At 45.9% G+C, this 14,054-nt stretch overlaps 1 protein-coding gene across 1 annotated transcript; it reads left to right on the top strand.

Moving 5' to 3' along the window:
* Positions 1 to 4,196: 4,196 nt before the first annotated feature.
* On the top strand, positions 4,197 to 9,375 carry LOC144602458 (intestinal mucin-like protein). Its single transcript, XM_078415605.1, has 5 exons — positions 4,197 to 4,241; positions 5,134 to 5,262; positions 5,352 to 5,391; positions 6,560 to 6,677; positions 8,114 to 9,375. The coding sequence occupies exons 1-5, from the start codon at positions 4,197 to 4,199 to the stop codon at positions 8,355 to 8,357; spliced, it is 576 nt and encodes a 191-aa protein (XP_078271731.1). The 3' UTR covers positions 8,358 to 9,375.
* The last annotated feature ends 4,679 nt before the right edge of the window (positions 9,376 to 14,054 follow it).

Below are 14,054 nucleotides of genomic sequence, written 5' to 3' on the forward strand. Positions count from 1 at the left end.
TGCAGAGTTACTAATTACAGTTTTGCAGCATAGGAACATGACATTTGGCCTAACTCATCCACACAGACCAATGGGTCCATGGTATTATAAGACAATAACTGCAGATGCTGGTACAAATCGAAGGTATCTCTTCACAAAATGCTGGAGTAACTCAGCAGGTCAGGCAGCATCTCAGGAGGGAAGGAATGGGTGACGTTTCGGGTCGAGACCCTTCTTCAGACTGATGTCAGGGAGGTGGGACAAAGGAAGGATATAGGTGGAGACAGGAAGATAGAGGGAGATCTGGGAAGGGGGAGGAGAAGAGAGGGACAGAGGAACTATCTAAAGTGGGAGAAGTCGATGTTCATACCACTGGGCTGCAAGCTGCCCAGGCGAAATATGAGGTACTGTTCCTCCAATTTCCGGTGGGCCTCACTATGGCACTGGAGGAGGCCCATGACAGAAAGGTCAGACTGGGAATGGGAGGGGGAGTTGAAGTGCTCGGCCACCGGGACATGGTCCTCTCTCCCTCAGCGATTTAAGTGCTCAACCCATTTTTATTTGCTCTGTGCACAGTTTTTCATGTTTCTGTCCTGTTTTCTCATTTAAGATTCACTGCAGGCAAAATTTTGCTTTCACTCAGAAGACCAAATGGTAGAAAAAAAAATAAAAAAATGTAGCAAGAGGTGAAATTGGAGCTGAGCACATGCCCAGACAATGTTAGTCTTCAAAGCAAAAAAATTGAAATCATAGCTGGAATTTAATTGGCAGGAATGTCAGTTGTGAGCATATAAGGCTACAAAGGGATATCGATAGGTCCAGTGAGAGGGCGGCATGGTGGCGCAGCGGTAGAGATGCTGCCCCTTACAGCGCCATGACCCAGGTTCAATCCTGACTACGGGTGCTGTAGGAACAGTTTGTACATTCTCCCCGTGACCTCATGGCTTTTCTCCGGGTGCTCCGGTTTCCTCCCACACTCCAAAGATGTACAGGTTTGTAGGTTAATTGGCTTTGGTAAAATTGTAAAGTGTCCTTAGTATGTGTAGGATAGTGCCAGTGTATGGGGATCGCAGGTCAACGCAGACTCAGTGGGCTGAAGGGCCTGTTTCCGTGCTGAATCACTAAACTAAACATGTTATTTAAATAGAGAAATATTGCAGAGTTCTGAAATGTAAAACGATCCAGTTGTGCTAGTATTATGCCAAGTATTGAGGGAAGCTAATATTATATTGTCCTTTATCGCCAGGAAAATGGAAAATGAAAGTAGGGGAAATGTAGTTCAGTTCCTCTGGGCTTTAGTGAGATCAGATCAAGATAGGGTGCACATCATCAGTCTCCTTATATAAGGAAAGATGACACTGCACTGGAAACACTTCAGGTTAAATGGACTAATATCTGAAATGAATGGGTTGCTGTATGATGAAAGGATGGAGAGATTAGGCTAGTATCTGTTGGGTTTTGAAGTGAGAGAGAGCTTGGCTGGAACTGTTCAGAGCCTAGGGGTCTTGAGAGGGTATGTGTTGGGAGGAGAAGTTTCTTCTGATGAGGGAACTGAGGATTTATGTTTAACAATATGGAGTCACTCACTGAATTCTCTTCCTCAAAGGTAGGTAGAACCAGCCTGATTATTTTTAAGGTTGAGGTGGATAGTCTCATGGTAACACAAGATTCTCAATAAGAAAGGAAGTGGATCGATGTGAATGTGTTGAGGCTCCAAATGAATTAGCCACGATTACTTTGAATTTCAGAGAAGGGGAAATGGCAAAGTCCTGCTCCTAGTTTGTAATTCAATGATTCTTCGAATTTACTGCAAAAAAACATAAACCTCCAGAGGTATATCTACTTCACTGCATGAAATCCAACTGTTTCATTACATTGTATTAAAAGCCCAGCACAAATTTTAGACCACATCTCAACTCAAACTTTACTTGTGTTTCAGCCGGGAATGACTGTACCACAGAATACATGCAAGGATTGCAAATGTACTGAAGAAATGGATCCATTAACCAAGCTCCGTGCCATTGCATGCACGCCCAATAAGTGCAATACTCAGTGTTCACAGGTAACCATCTAACCCACTAATCACTCATTATTCCATTTATAGTCATTGAAATGGGACTAATTTTTGATGTCTTCACAACAGGGCTATGAATACGAGAAGCAGGAAGGACAATGCTGTGGAAATTGTACCCAGGTTTCATGTATAATTGAACTGCCAGGCAGGTCACCAATAAACCTTCAGGTATGCATTTTACTTCTTGGAGACCCGTTATCATAAATACTTTGCTTGGGCAGCTTACAACCCAGTAGTATCAATATTGATTTCTCTAACTTCAAGTAACCTCTACATTCCCTCTCGCTCCATCCCTCCCCCACCCACGTCACACCAGCTTCTCGTTCTCACTTAGCAAACAGCTAAGAATCACCTGTTTCCTTTATTATCGTTACTTTTTTGAATATCTTTAATTCATTCTTCTCAATCTCTCTACATCATCGTCTATATCTCTCGTTTTCCTCTCCCGTGACTTTCCGTCTGACGAAGGGTCTCGACCCGAAACGTCACCCATTCCTACTCTCCAGAAATGCTGCCTGTCCTGCTGAGTTACTCCAGCATTTTGTGTCCATCTTTGGTTTAAACCAGCATCTACAATTCCTTCCTTCACATCATAGATATTGTCATCGTCAACAAGTGTGAAGGGAAGATAAGGTGGCAAGAAAGGATCTTAGTTCAGAGGATCAAGATGTAGAATTAGTTTGCATGAAGAAATGGAAGTAATCTCAGCAGCTCCACTGAAGGACAGAGTGTAATTTAGGGTCTTATGCTTGTAAGACAGATGCTTTCGGGAGGCACAGTGGTGCAGCTGTAGAGTTGCTGCCTTACAGCATCAGAGACGCAGGTTTGATCCTGACCACGGGTGCTGTCTGTACGGACTTTGTGCGTTCTCCACGTGACCTGCGTGGGTTTTCTCTGAGTGCTCCAGTTTCCTCCCACATCCCAAAGACCTAGAATTTGTAGATTAATTGGCTTAGTAACTTGTAAATTGTCCCTAGTGTTTGTAGGATAGTGTTAGTGTAGGGGGATCGCTGGAAGCCACGGACACGGTGGGCCAATTTACCTGTTTTCGCACTGCAACTCTAAACTAAATTAAAATAAAATAAAATAATCACGGATGTCTTTAAACTTCACATAGATTGGAGAAACCAAAGCTTGCCATGGGGATGTTGACAGAGTACATTTGGGACAATTTCTAAGAAGATTTTATTGAATTGTAGATCTGGTGATTTATAAATGAGATTGAATTAATGATCACACAGCAAAGGAGCATCTGGCATCAGGTGCTAAAATGGTAGAATTCTCACACAGTTTCTAAGTTGGAAACTTAGGTTGAAAGTTGTCTCTTCAACATATATAATTCCTCCGTTTTCTGGTAAGCTGGCATAGTGAAGAACAGCCAATGTAACACCTGTAGCCAAAGAAGATGGCTTGGCCAGAGAGCCTGTCCACTGCCATTGCCACAATGCTAGCACCTCTCCACAGAGAAACAGTAGCCAGACGTTGAGAAAATCGCAGGACAATCAATCAGCATAATCCAGTACTTTAGACTTTACTTTAGACTTTAGAGATAGAGCAGAAACAGGCCCTCTGGCCCATCGACCAGCGGGCACCGCGTATACTAATACAATCCTGCACACACTGGGGACAATGTACAAGATCACTGAAGCCAAATAACCTTCAAACCTGTACATCTTTGGAGTGTGGGAGGAAACCGGAGCACCCGGAGAAAACGCACGCAGGTCACCGGGAGAACACACAAACTCCGCACAGACAGCACCCGTAGTCAGGATCAAACACGGATCTCTGGCGCCGTGGGGCAGCAACTCTACCGCTGCACCTGTGGTTATATGAAAAGAAAATGGTGTTTGAAAATGGTACTGGACTTCTTTGAGAGTGCAACATTTCTAATGTTACACAGTGAAGCTCTGATTAAACCAGCACAGAGAGTTTGTCGGTACTCAACAAGCAGATTCTCCAGTCTTGGGTGTTACTCCCGTTAGTACCCCAACAAATGTTTCATTCACTTTTTCTTACTTAGAACACAGTAGTATCACACATTTTCCATTGTGCCAGGAGAATTTAGAGAATACAGAAATCAAAACCAGGGAGTTTATAAAGAGCCTGGGGACAGGACCCTGGTCAATTTCTAAGGAGTGTTGCAATGGGACCCCAGCCAGTGTATAAAGAGCCTAAGAATGGGATCCCAGTGAGTTTATAAGGAAGATGTAGAAACAAGAAACTGCAGATGCTGGTTGATAAAAAAAGACAAAAAATGCTTGAGTAACTCAAGGGGTCAGTCAGCATCCCGGGACAGCATGGATAGGTGACAATTTGGGTCAGGGATCTTATAAGGAACATAGGAATGGTCCCCCAGTGAGTTTACAGTGATCAGAGACTCAACTGTAAGGATGGAGATGATGTTTCTGCAGCTACAAATAGGACTCAACTGATAAATTGTCTCCCTGGTGCCAGAATGATGGATGGGCCAGAGGAGGGACATTCTGAAAGGGGGAGAGTGAACCTCAGTGGTCATGGAACACTTCGATAGATAACATGGGCAGATAAACAAACGAGGTTCTGGAATATGAATTTAGGGAGTCAGGCAAAGATTAAAGACAGGGCTCTAATGTTGTGCAGTGAATAAAGAGCATGATGTACTCCCGAGTGAAGGAACAGGAAGACAGGTCAGATAAAAACACAGGTGGCAGGATGGTGTTGGATAGAGGCAGAGTTTGGGGTCATTAGGAGCATTTCCAGTGAAAATGGGAGCTGTACATCAGGGTACATTGTACCTGAAACCTGAGTGCGTCCAATATCTTTACTGATGCTGTGGGAGAGATGTCAATCCAATTGGCAGAGGACTGGACACAGAGTAGCTATATAATTGGAGGCAAGCAGTCAAATGTGGAAGGAAAACTGTGCAAACCCACCACTTGTAAGGCAAAGAAGTAAAGGGAACTAATGGTAGCATCAACTGTAAGCCAAATTAATGGGGAGAAATGCAACATGACAATTAATAAGATGTAAGAATCAATGGTCTGATTATTTCCACGGATTTAAACATTTAAATAGACAAGTCTCTTCCCTGTTTTCCACAGCCAGGAGAGAAAATATCTGTGGGAAAAAACAACTGTACAAAGTATGAATGTGAGAAAATAGAGGGCCACTTTATTCCAAACATCCACAATCAATGGTGCCCTCGTTTGGATCATGATAACTGTGAGCCTGTAAGTTCGACTGATCATGAATTAATATGTTTTATAATAATGCATTAAACTTTCAATTATCTTCAATTAATGTTTATTCTCTTTGACAGGGAACAATACACATGGACAAGGATGGATGTTGTCAGACATGTAAGTAGCAGACTGACACAATTGCAGAATAACTCCCTGCTCTTGAATTAAACAGAGCGGATTATTTAATCACTGAATTCTCCCGGCCTTGAGTTGCCGTGAAGAGGGTGACACTGACGTTTCTGTGTTTCATTGTTAAAGGAACAGGCAGAGAGATTCAATTGTCAGAGTGTCTGAGATATCTAATCAATTTTTCATCATGATTGGTATCTCTGAGTGCAATCCATCCTTAACACAACTTCAGGTCACACATTCCTGGTGAGTGTGACCCTTGCACATGCATTCATTGTGAGGGTGACCCTTGCACAGACACTCCTGGTGAGTGTGAGCCTTGCACACACGTTCCTGGTGAGTGTGACCCTTGCACATAAGGTCATGGTGAGTGTGACCCTAGTACACCCACTCCTAGTGAGTGTGACCCTTGCACACAAGGTCATGGTGAGTGTGACTCTAGTACACCCACTCCTGGTGAGTGTGACCCTTGCACACACATTCATGATGAGTGTGACCCTTGCACACACATTCATGGTGAGTGCGACCCTTGCACACACATTGATCATAGAGAGAACGTGCATACTCCACACAGACAGCAGCCGGGACTGAGCCCAGGTCTCTGGTGCTGTGAGGCAGCAACTCCACCAACTGTGCCAAATGCACCACTCTTTATTATTTTCATTGAGATGTTTATCACAAAACTCAACACTGCTTGGCTGGAGCAACGACATAATTTTTCCTTTCTGCGGAGTTGCACTGCTCCTGAATATCTGAAGTTCAATGTAGGTGGCTGTGGAAAGGGATGGAAGGGAAAAAGATTTCTTCTCCTGTGCCTCCCCACAAATTAAGAAAATCGCTGCAAAATAATACATCTGACCAATGTAAAATCAGGTGATATTCTGATCTTAAAATTCTTCCCTTAACCCTCATGCTCCTTCATAAGTTGAAGTTGTTATGGGAATAGCGCACTCGGATATATATTACCCATGAGGCTGTAGCCGAGGAGATCCTGAATTAAAATGGCTGAACCCAAGACTCGTGTGTAAAGTCTCTGTTAATTAGTTGTGTAGCTGTATGGGAGCAGGTTACAGAAAGGAAACACACTAACAAAACAGAAGTCATTTGGGAATTTTAAGTCACGTTTGTTGATCCTTAATTCTGATTGCATTTGCAGGTATTCCAAAGACATGCAGTGTTAAAAAGTCCGTGACCTACATCAATCACAAGAGATGCCGATCACAACAAGAAGTGCCGATGACCTCCTGTGGAGGGCGCTGTATGACCTCTTCAGTGTACGTATCAACACTAAATTCATAGAACATAGAATGGTACAACACAGGAACATAATCCACACCCCCCCCCCCTCCCCCATTCCCTGTCTATCCAAAAATGGCTTAAATGCCATGATCCTATCCTCCTCTACTACCACCCCAGGCATCCACTTTGTAAACAAAAATTGCCTTGCACCTCTCCTTTAAACTTTATCCCTTACCCCTTAAAGCTATGCCCTCTAGTATTTGATATTTCCATCTTGAGATAAAGGTTCTCACTGCCTACCCTATCTATGCCTCATAATTTTATACACTTCTATCAGGTCTTCTCTGAACTTCCGGCATTCCAGAGAAAGCAATCCAAGAATGTCCAACCTTTTTTTATGGCTAATACCCCTAATGCAGGCATTAATCTGATAAACCTCCTCTGCACCCTCTCCAAAGCTTCCACGTCCTTCCTGCATTGGGGCAACCAGAACTGCACACAATACTACAAATTCAGCCTAACCATTGTCCTGTAGAGCTGCAGCATGGCTTCCAGACTCTTATATTCAATGCCCCAACCAATTACTATTTACTATGCTATCTATTTGTGTTACCACTTTCCGGGAGCTATGAACTTGGACCCCAAGATCCCTCTGTACATCAATGTTGCTTAATGTCTTCCATTCATGATATATTTTCCCTTTACATTCAACCTCCCAATGTGCAACATTGAAAACCGCCTTAAACCTGTAACACCATTTAATGTGATCATGCCTCATCTCTCCTCAGCCTCATCTCCTCTTCTGTGCCAGTTCCACATCAACCTCAATTCCCTAATGTTTCTATTAATTATCTACCTCCACATTAACTCCTTCCATTGATCTGGCCTCCACAGCCATCCAGGCGTGAGAATTCCAGAGAACCCTCACCTTCTGCCTGAAAATATTCCTACGCACCTCAGTTGTAAAAAGCTGCTCCCTATTATTGTAAAGATGTTTAGGTGTTTGAGGGGAGAAATAGGTGCAAACCCAGGCAGGGCACAGTAGGGGGGGGGGAGTGGGGTGAAGAGAAGGGGGTGGTTAGGAGTGGAGAGGGGCAACAGTAACCACCTACATCTCCCCTTCCACCTACATCCTTCCTCTCGCTTCACAAATTGCCACTTACCTAAACTTACACCTTTAGTCTTTTCATCTCCGGCCTTCGTCCACCATCTCAGTATCAAAATCTCCCCTCACCTGTATCATCCCATTACCTGCCAGGCCTTGCCCTGCTCCTCCTCTCTTTCAGCTTTCAGTCCCTCCTTTACAATCAGTCTGAAGAAGGGTTCCGACCCAACAGGTCACTTATCCATGCTCTCCAGTTGCTGTCTGACCTCCAGCACTGTTCATCCCTGAGTGATTGATTGATTGACTGATTATTGTTTATCCGGAACCTGCATTCTGAGTATTCTTTCCTCTCTCATTCTACGACAGGTACTCTTCCGAAGCAAATATGATTTCACACAACTGTAGCTGCTGTCATGAGTTGGAAACCAGCAAGAAAAGCATCACCTTACTTTGCCCAGGCAGTAGGACAACTACGTTCACCTATACCTACGTCACCAAGTGTGGGTGTGTGCCCACAAAATGTGAGCCATTCATAAAACAACTGGGAGCCCCCAGCTCTGGCGCCAGCCCAAAGAACACTGAACAAGAACAAGGAATAGAGATTTCCTGAATGCTTCCGGAAACTGAGAAATCGATTAAAGTTTCCAATAGAAAGATGTTATGAACTGTAAATGCTTGAAACTGTTTCTACCTTCTTTAAATAATTTCTTAATCAATTCTAAAGGATCTACTAAGCCAAAAAAAGATGAAACTTCATTTCTGACTTCCTGTCAGCGTTGCAGAGCCACTCATCTGCTTGCTAAGTAATGGGACAACATGGTTATTCTTGGCCATTCACTAAGATTCAATGGAGTAACCTGTTGCTTGATTTTTTGTTGGGTTCCATCTTATTTTTTCCAGTGTTTCTCCCAGATCCTTTGAGAGAAATGTGTTTGCCAGATGTCATAGAATAACTGCATTAGCTGGTTACAGAGCTGTGGTAATTGGTGGCATTTGAAGGAGTGTTATCAGGAATTCCACATGTATTGGACTTGTTAATAATCTCCTATCTCCAGCAAATGAAGTTTCATTTCATCCTTAGTATTTCTACGCTCACTCTAATTACAAGAAAACTTTGAATTAGTTGCTATAATAATCATCAATGAAAATTAATCTGCATTTGTTGTCTGCACTTTCCTTGACTGGAACTGACACCGAACCTTGTATTCCATTTGACATGGGTGAGGTGTGTAGGAGGGAATATCTTGTGCTATACCTGTACCCTGAATCTGGCGTTACTTGGGGCCAACTCAGATAGGAACAGACACAAAATAAAACATCTCATAGAACAGTGGTGAGTTTCCCAAACAAGTCGGTTTATTCAAGGCCTTAACAGTACGCACTGAGAAACCCAAAATGTTTCAAAGATTCGCAGCACCCACAGCATTTTTATATTCTCACCACACAATGGTTACTTGTGGATTCTACATTTTTAAAATATGTCCATAACTCCAGTCCAAAGACGTACAGGTATATAGGGTAATTGGCTTGATGTATGTGTAAATTGTCCCTAGTGTGTGTAGGATGGTGTTAATGTGGGGATGATCGCTGGTCCACCGAAGGGCCTGTTTCCGCGCCATATCTTTAAACTAAACTAAAGTCATCATTGATCAATGACTCTGTGTCTTTCATCTTTTTCTTTAAGCAAATATCTTTAAGCTTATGTTCCCTGCTATTTAGAAAATGACTCTCCCATTTGTATAACAAATGAACGCAATAAAAGGCAGAACACCCTGATCAGTTTTACCCCCAATGTTTATTTTAACTAAACTGGCTGTGGAGCATAAATACCATGATAAATCTATTTATTGCTTTCTCAACATCCTAAAATTCCCTATGTTGGCCATTTTCCCCATCATGCTTCCCCAGTGTGTAAGGTCTTAGGTTAAACAGATTTTGAACGACTCAATTTCCTTATAATTTTCAAACTTTCCGACACAGGAAAATCCTGCTTACCTTGAGTTTAATTCCCAGGATGAAGAACAGGTCAAATTCGATTCCAATACAATTTGAAATTCTTGTTGGGTACATCAATATATTGAGAATTCTTCCATCAAATCTGGAAGCTAGATTTCAAAAAGTGAAAATGGATAAAATTAAAAACTCATTCCGCTGAGTGTAAAGGAGAGGCAAGGGATCGATTGATCAATTTCTAAAGACAGTTTGGAGTTTGCTGCTTTAGTAACAGGTGACCTGACAGATGACGGAAGAGGAGGAATAACATAAGCAATAAATAAAATTCCAGATGACATTCCCAGCTCCCCTTCATGCCCTGCAATATGCTTGGAAAACAGACACAAAATGCTGGAGTGACTCAGCAAGGAATGGGAGATGTTTCGGTTTGAGAAACCTTCTTCGGACCCTTCCTGATCCGAAACGTCACCCATTCCTTCTATCCAGAGAGGCTGCCTGTCCCGCTGGGTAACTTCCATTTGCAGTTCCTTCCTACACATATGCTTGGAATACGTGTCCAGCCCACCGGGGAAGTGACACTTGCATTCTACCTGACAGAATAAAACTAGAGGTAGACTGAGCTGCTCAGGGTTGGCGAAGATGGGTGAGGGAGTGAAGGGATGAAGGTCCAAACACTCCATATCACCGGTCGGTCCCCACGTCTCCACTCTGCTAGTTGCAAACTTTAGAGACTCAAACAGATTTGTCCAAGATGACTTCCATTTCACAAATCCTATTCTTTTCTATGTTCGGTACCGCCCCGACCAATAATCTTTAGCATTTCCCTGCTACAGATATCAGGTGGAAAATTTAACAATAAACCTGGTGCAAAAACAAAGTGCTGGTGGGACTAAGTGGGTTATGCAGCATCTGTGGAGGGAATGGACACATGGTGTTTCAGACTGATGTTTGATAAACCTGGCGGGGCCCAACACCGACCCACAGGCAGGAGCCGGCCAGGAGCGCCTCCCGAGTCGAGCAGCGATGACGACGACACCAGCCCGGTTGGCCCGGTTGCCATGGAGGCCTCGGTTGCCATGGAGGCCCTGGTTGCCCCGGTTGCCATGGAGGCCCCGGTTGCCATGGAGGCCCCGGTTGCCATGGAGGCCCCGGAGGCCCCGGTTGCCATGGAGGCCCCGGTCTCGCCGGCTCTCATCTCCGGGCCCGCCCAGCGCCGTCCCCGGCCTCCGGGGATCAGCCCGGCCCGACGCGAGGCCCGGCACCCTCGGCTGACCAACACCCACCACGCCGGGTGTGAGGCCGGGCCCTGACCACGACTACAGCCCCCCCTCCCCACCGGCCTTCCACCGAAACCGACGCCCCCACGGAGCGGACAGACTCACCTCCCGGGGCTGCAGACCCCTCCAGCGGGTGCAGCCTCTCACCTCCCCGGCCCCCAGGCAGCGCCGGCTCCAGCCCGGCCAGGGTACGGGCTCACCAGGGTACGGGCTCACCGGCTCCAAGCGCTGCAAGCAGGTGGTGAAACGGGGTCAGCACGGTCGCTGGACTGCAAGTAGGGCTTAAACAAGGGGGGTTTCAGACCCCCCCCCCCCCCCCCTCTTGCCCAGCGTACTACTGGCTCACATGCAACCCATTGGAAATAAGATCGATGAACTTAAAGCTAGACTGACTGACTGCTTTGTGCTCCAAGGGTAAAGTATAGTTAGAAAAAAATAGAATTTTAGCTCCTTACTAGACCAAGTGGACCCGTCGGGCCCAAACCTCTCCTGCATTGGTGCAGCACCCTCTCCCCCCTACTCCATCCGCTCAACCTCCCTTATCCCCCTCTCTCCTCCCCCCGTCCTTCCCCCTTCCTTCCCTCCTTCCCCCTTCCCTCCCTCCCTCCCCTCCCCCCTAGTTCCCTAGGAGATAGACTGACTGCTGTGTGCTCTGTTTCACTGAGACATGGTTCACCCCTGACATGCCCGACTGTGCCATTCAGCACCAGGCCCGGGCTTCTCCCTTCACCAGATGGACCGTACAGCATCTTTGGGCAAGGTTAGAGGCAGCAGTGTCTGCTTTTTATTCAATACCTCGTGGTGTTCAGACAAACGTAGCAGTCCTGGTGAGTTCGTGTTCCCCGGACCTAGAATATCTGACTGTGAAGTGTCGTCCCTACTACCTGCCGAGGGAATTCACCTCAGCTATCCTAACCGCAGCCTGTATCCCCCACGAAGTAGAGATCAAGCTTGCTCTGAACGAACTGTACCCCATCATCAATAGCCTCGGGACAAAACACCCTGAAGCTCTGGTCGTTGTAGCCGGAGATTTTAATCGAGCCAACCTCAGGGGCGTACAACCAAAGTACTACCAGCATGCCTGTTGTCCCACCAGGGGTCAGAACACCCTCGACCACTGCTATGCATCAACGTGGCACAGCGGTAGAGTTGCTGCCTTACAGCAAATGCAGCGCCGGAGACTCAGGTTTGATCCTGACTACGGGTGCTGTCTGAACGGAGTTTGTACGTTCTCCCCGTGATCACGTGGGTTTTCTCCGAGATCTTCAGTTTCCTCCCACACTCCAAAGACGTACAGGTTTGTAGGGTAATTGGCTGGGCAAATGTGTTTTTTTTTTCAATTGTCCCTAGTGGGTGTAGGATAGTGTTAATGTGCGGGGATCGCTGGGCGGCGCGGACCCGGTGGGCCTGTTTCTGCGCTGTATCTCTAAATCTAAAAAAAAAATCTAAAAGAATGCCTACCGCTCTGTCTCTCTACTACATCTGATCACCTAGCTGTGCTTCTGCTCCCTGCCTACAAACAAACATTGAAGTTGGAGGAGTTGTGAAATGCTGGTCAACAGACACGGATGACACCTTACGCGACTGCTTTGAGTCAGTGGACTGGTCCATACCCAGCTAACCTGAATAAGTGCGCCACTGCCGTGACTGACTTCATCAGCAAGTGCCTGGAAGACTGGGTGCCAACAAAGTCAATCTGAGTGTTCTCCAGTCATGGATGAACCGCGATGTGCATTCACAAGTTAAGGCCACGCCTGCTGCATACAATCGAACGATCCCAAGCAGTACAAGAAGGCCAGCTATGATCTCCGCAAAGCCACCAAGGATGCCAAGAGACAATACCGGGACAAACCCGAGTCCCAGTATAATCACTCAGACACACGAAGAATGTGGCAGGGTCTGAATACAGCAACTGGCTGCAAAGCGAGGTCTGGCAACATCATTGGTGATAGTGTGACTCTATCCGATGAACTCAATGCTTTCTGTTTCTGGAGCTGTAGTCCCGCGATATATTGTGCCCTCAGCACCTCCACTCCCAAATATGGCGCTTTCCCATCAGCACCTCTCCACCCACAGCCTGGTGACTGAATGCTACGGATAACCCTGGCGCTGGACTCCAGAGGTGCCTGGTTGTTTCTTTGGAGCCGGTGTCCTGTGGAAGTTGGAGTCAGGTCTGGGGAGCGTTCATCAGGACGGGAGAGAAACAAGGACACAAGTGACTGTGGATGACTAGATACTTTAAAGGCAGAAATAGATAGATTCTTGATCAGTGCGGGTGCCAGGGGTTACGGGGAGAAGGCGGGAGGACGGGGTTGAGAGGGAGAGATAGATCAGCCATGATTGAATGGCGGAGTAAACGATGGACTGAATGGCCTGATTCTGCTCCTATCATTTGAGAGCTTATGAATATATGAGATGTTCATAAACCTGAGCACAAATACATCCTTGGGGATGTCAATGGGACCGGCAGCATCGCGGAGGGAACCGGTTCCCCTCTCGACTGGCGGGGCTGTCATATGTTAGACAATAGACAATAGGTGCAGGAGGAGGCCATTCGGCCCTTCAACCAGCACCGCCATTCACTGTGATCATGGCTGATCATTCTCAATCAGTACCCCGTTCCTGCCTTCTCACCATACCCCCTGACTCCGCTATCCTTAAGAGCTCTATCCAGCTCTGTTGAAAGACTGGAGCGACTAGGCTTGTATACACTGGAATTTAGAAGGATGAGAGGAGATCTTATAGAAACGTATAAGATTATTAAGGGGTTGGACACGTTAGAGGCAAGAAACATGTTCCCAATGTTGGGGGCGTCCAGAACCAGGGGCCACGGTTTAAGAATAAGGGGTAGGACATTTAGAACTGAGATGAGGAAAAACTTTTTCAGTCAGAGAGTTGTGAATCTGTGGAATTCTCTGCCTCAGAAGGCAGTGGAGGCCAATTCTCTGAATGCATTCAAGAGAGAGCTAGATGGAGCTCTTAAGGATAACGGAGCCAGGGGGTATGGGGAGAAGGCAGGAACGGGGTACTGGTTAAGAATGATCAGCCATGATCAATCACATTGAATGGCGGTGCTG

This window comes from Rhinoraja longicauda, chromosome 18, assembly GCF_053455715.1.
Source record: "Rhinoraja longicauda isolate Sanriku21f chromosome 18, sRhiLon1.1, whole genome shotgun sequence".
Lineage (NCBI taxonomy): Eukaryota > Metazoa > Chordata > Chondrichthyes > Rajiformes > Arhynchobatidae > Rhinoraja > Rhinoraja longicauda.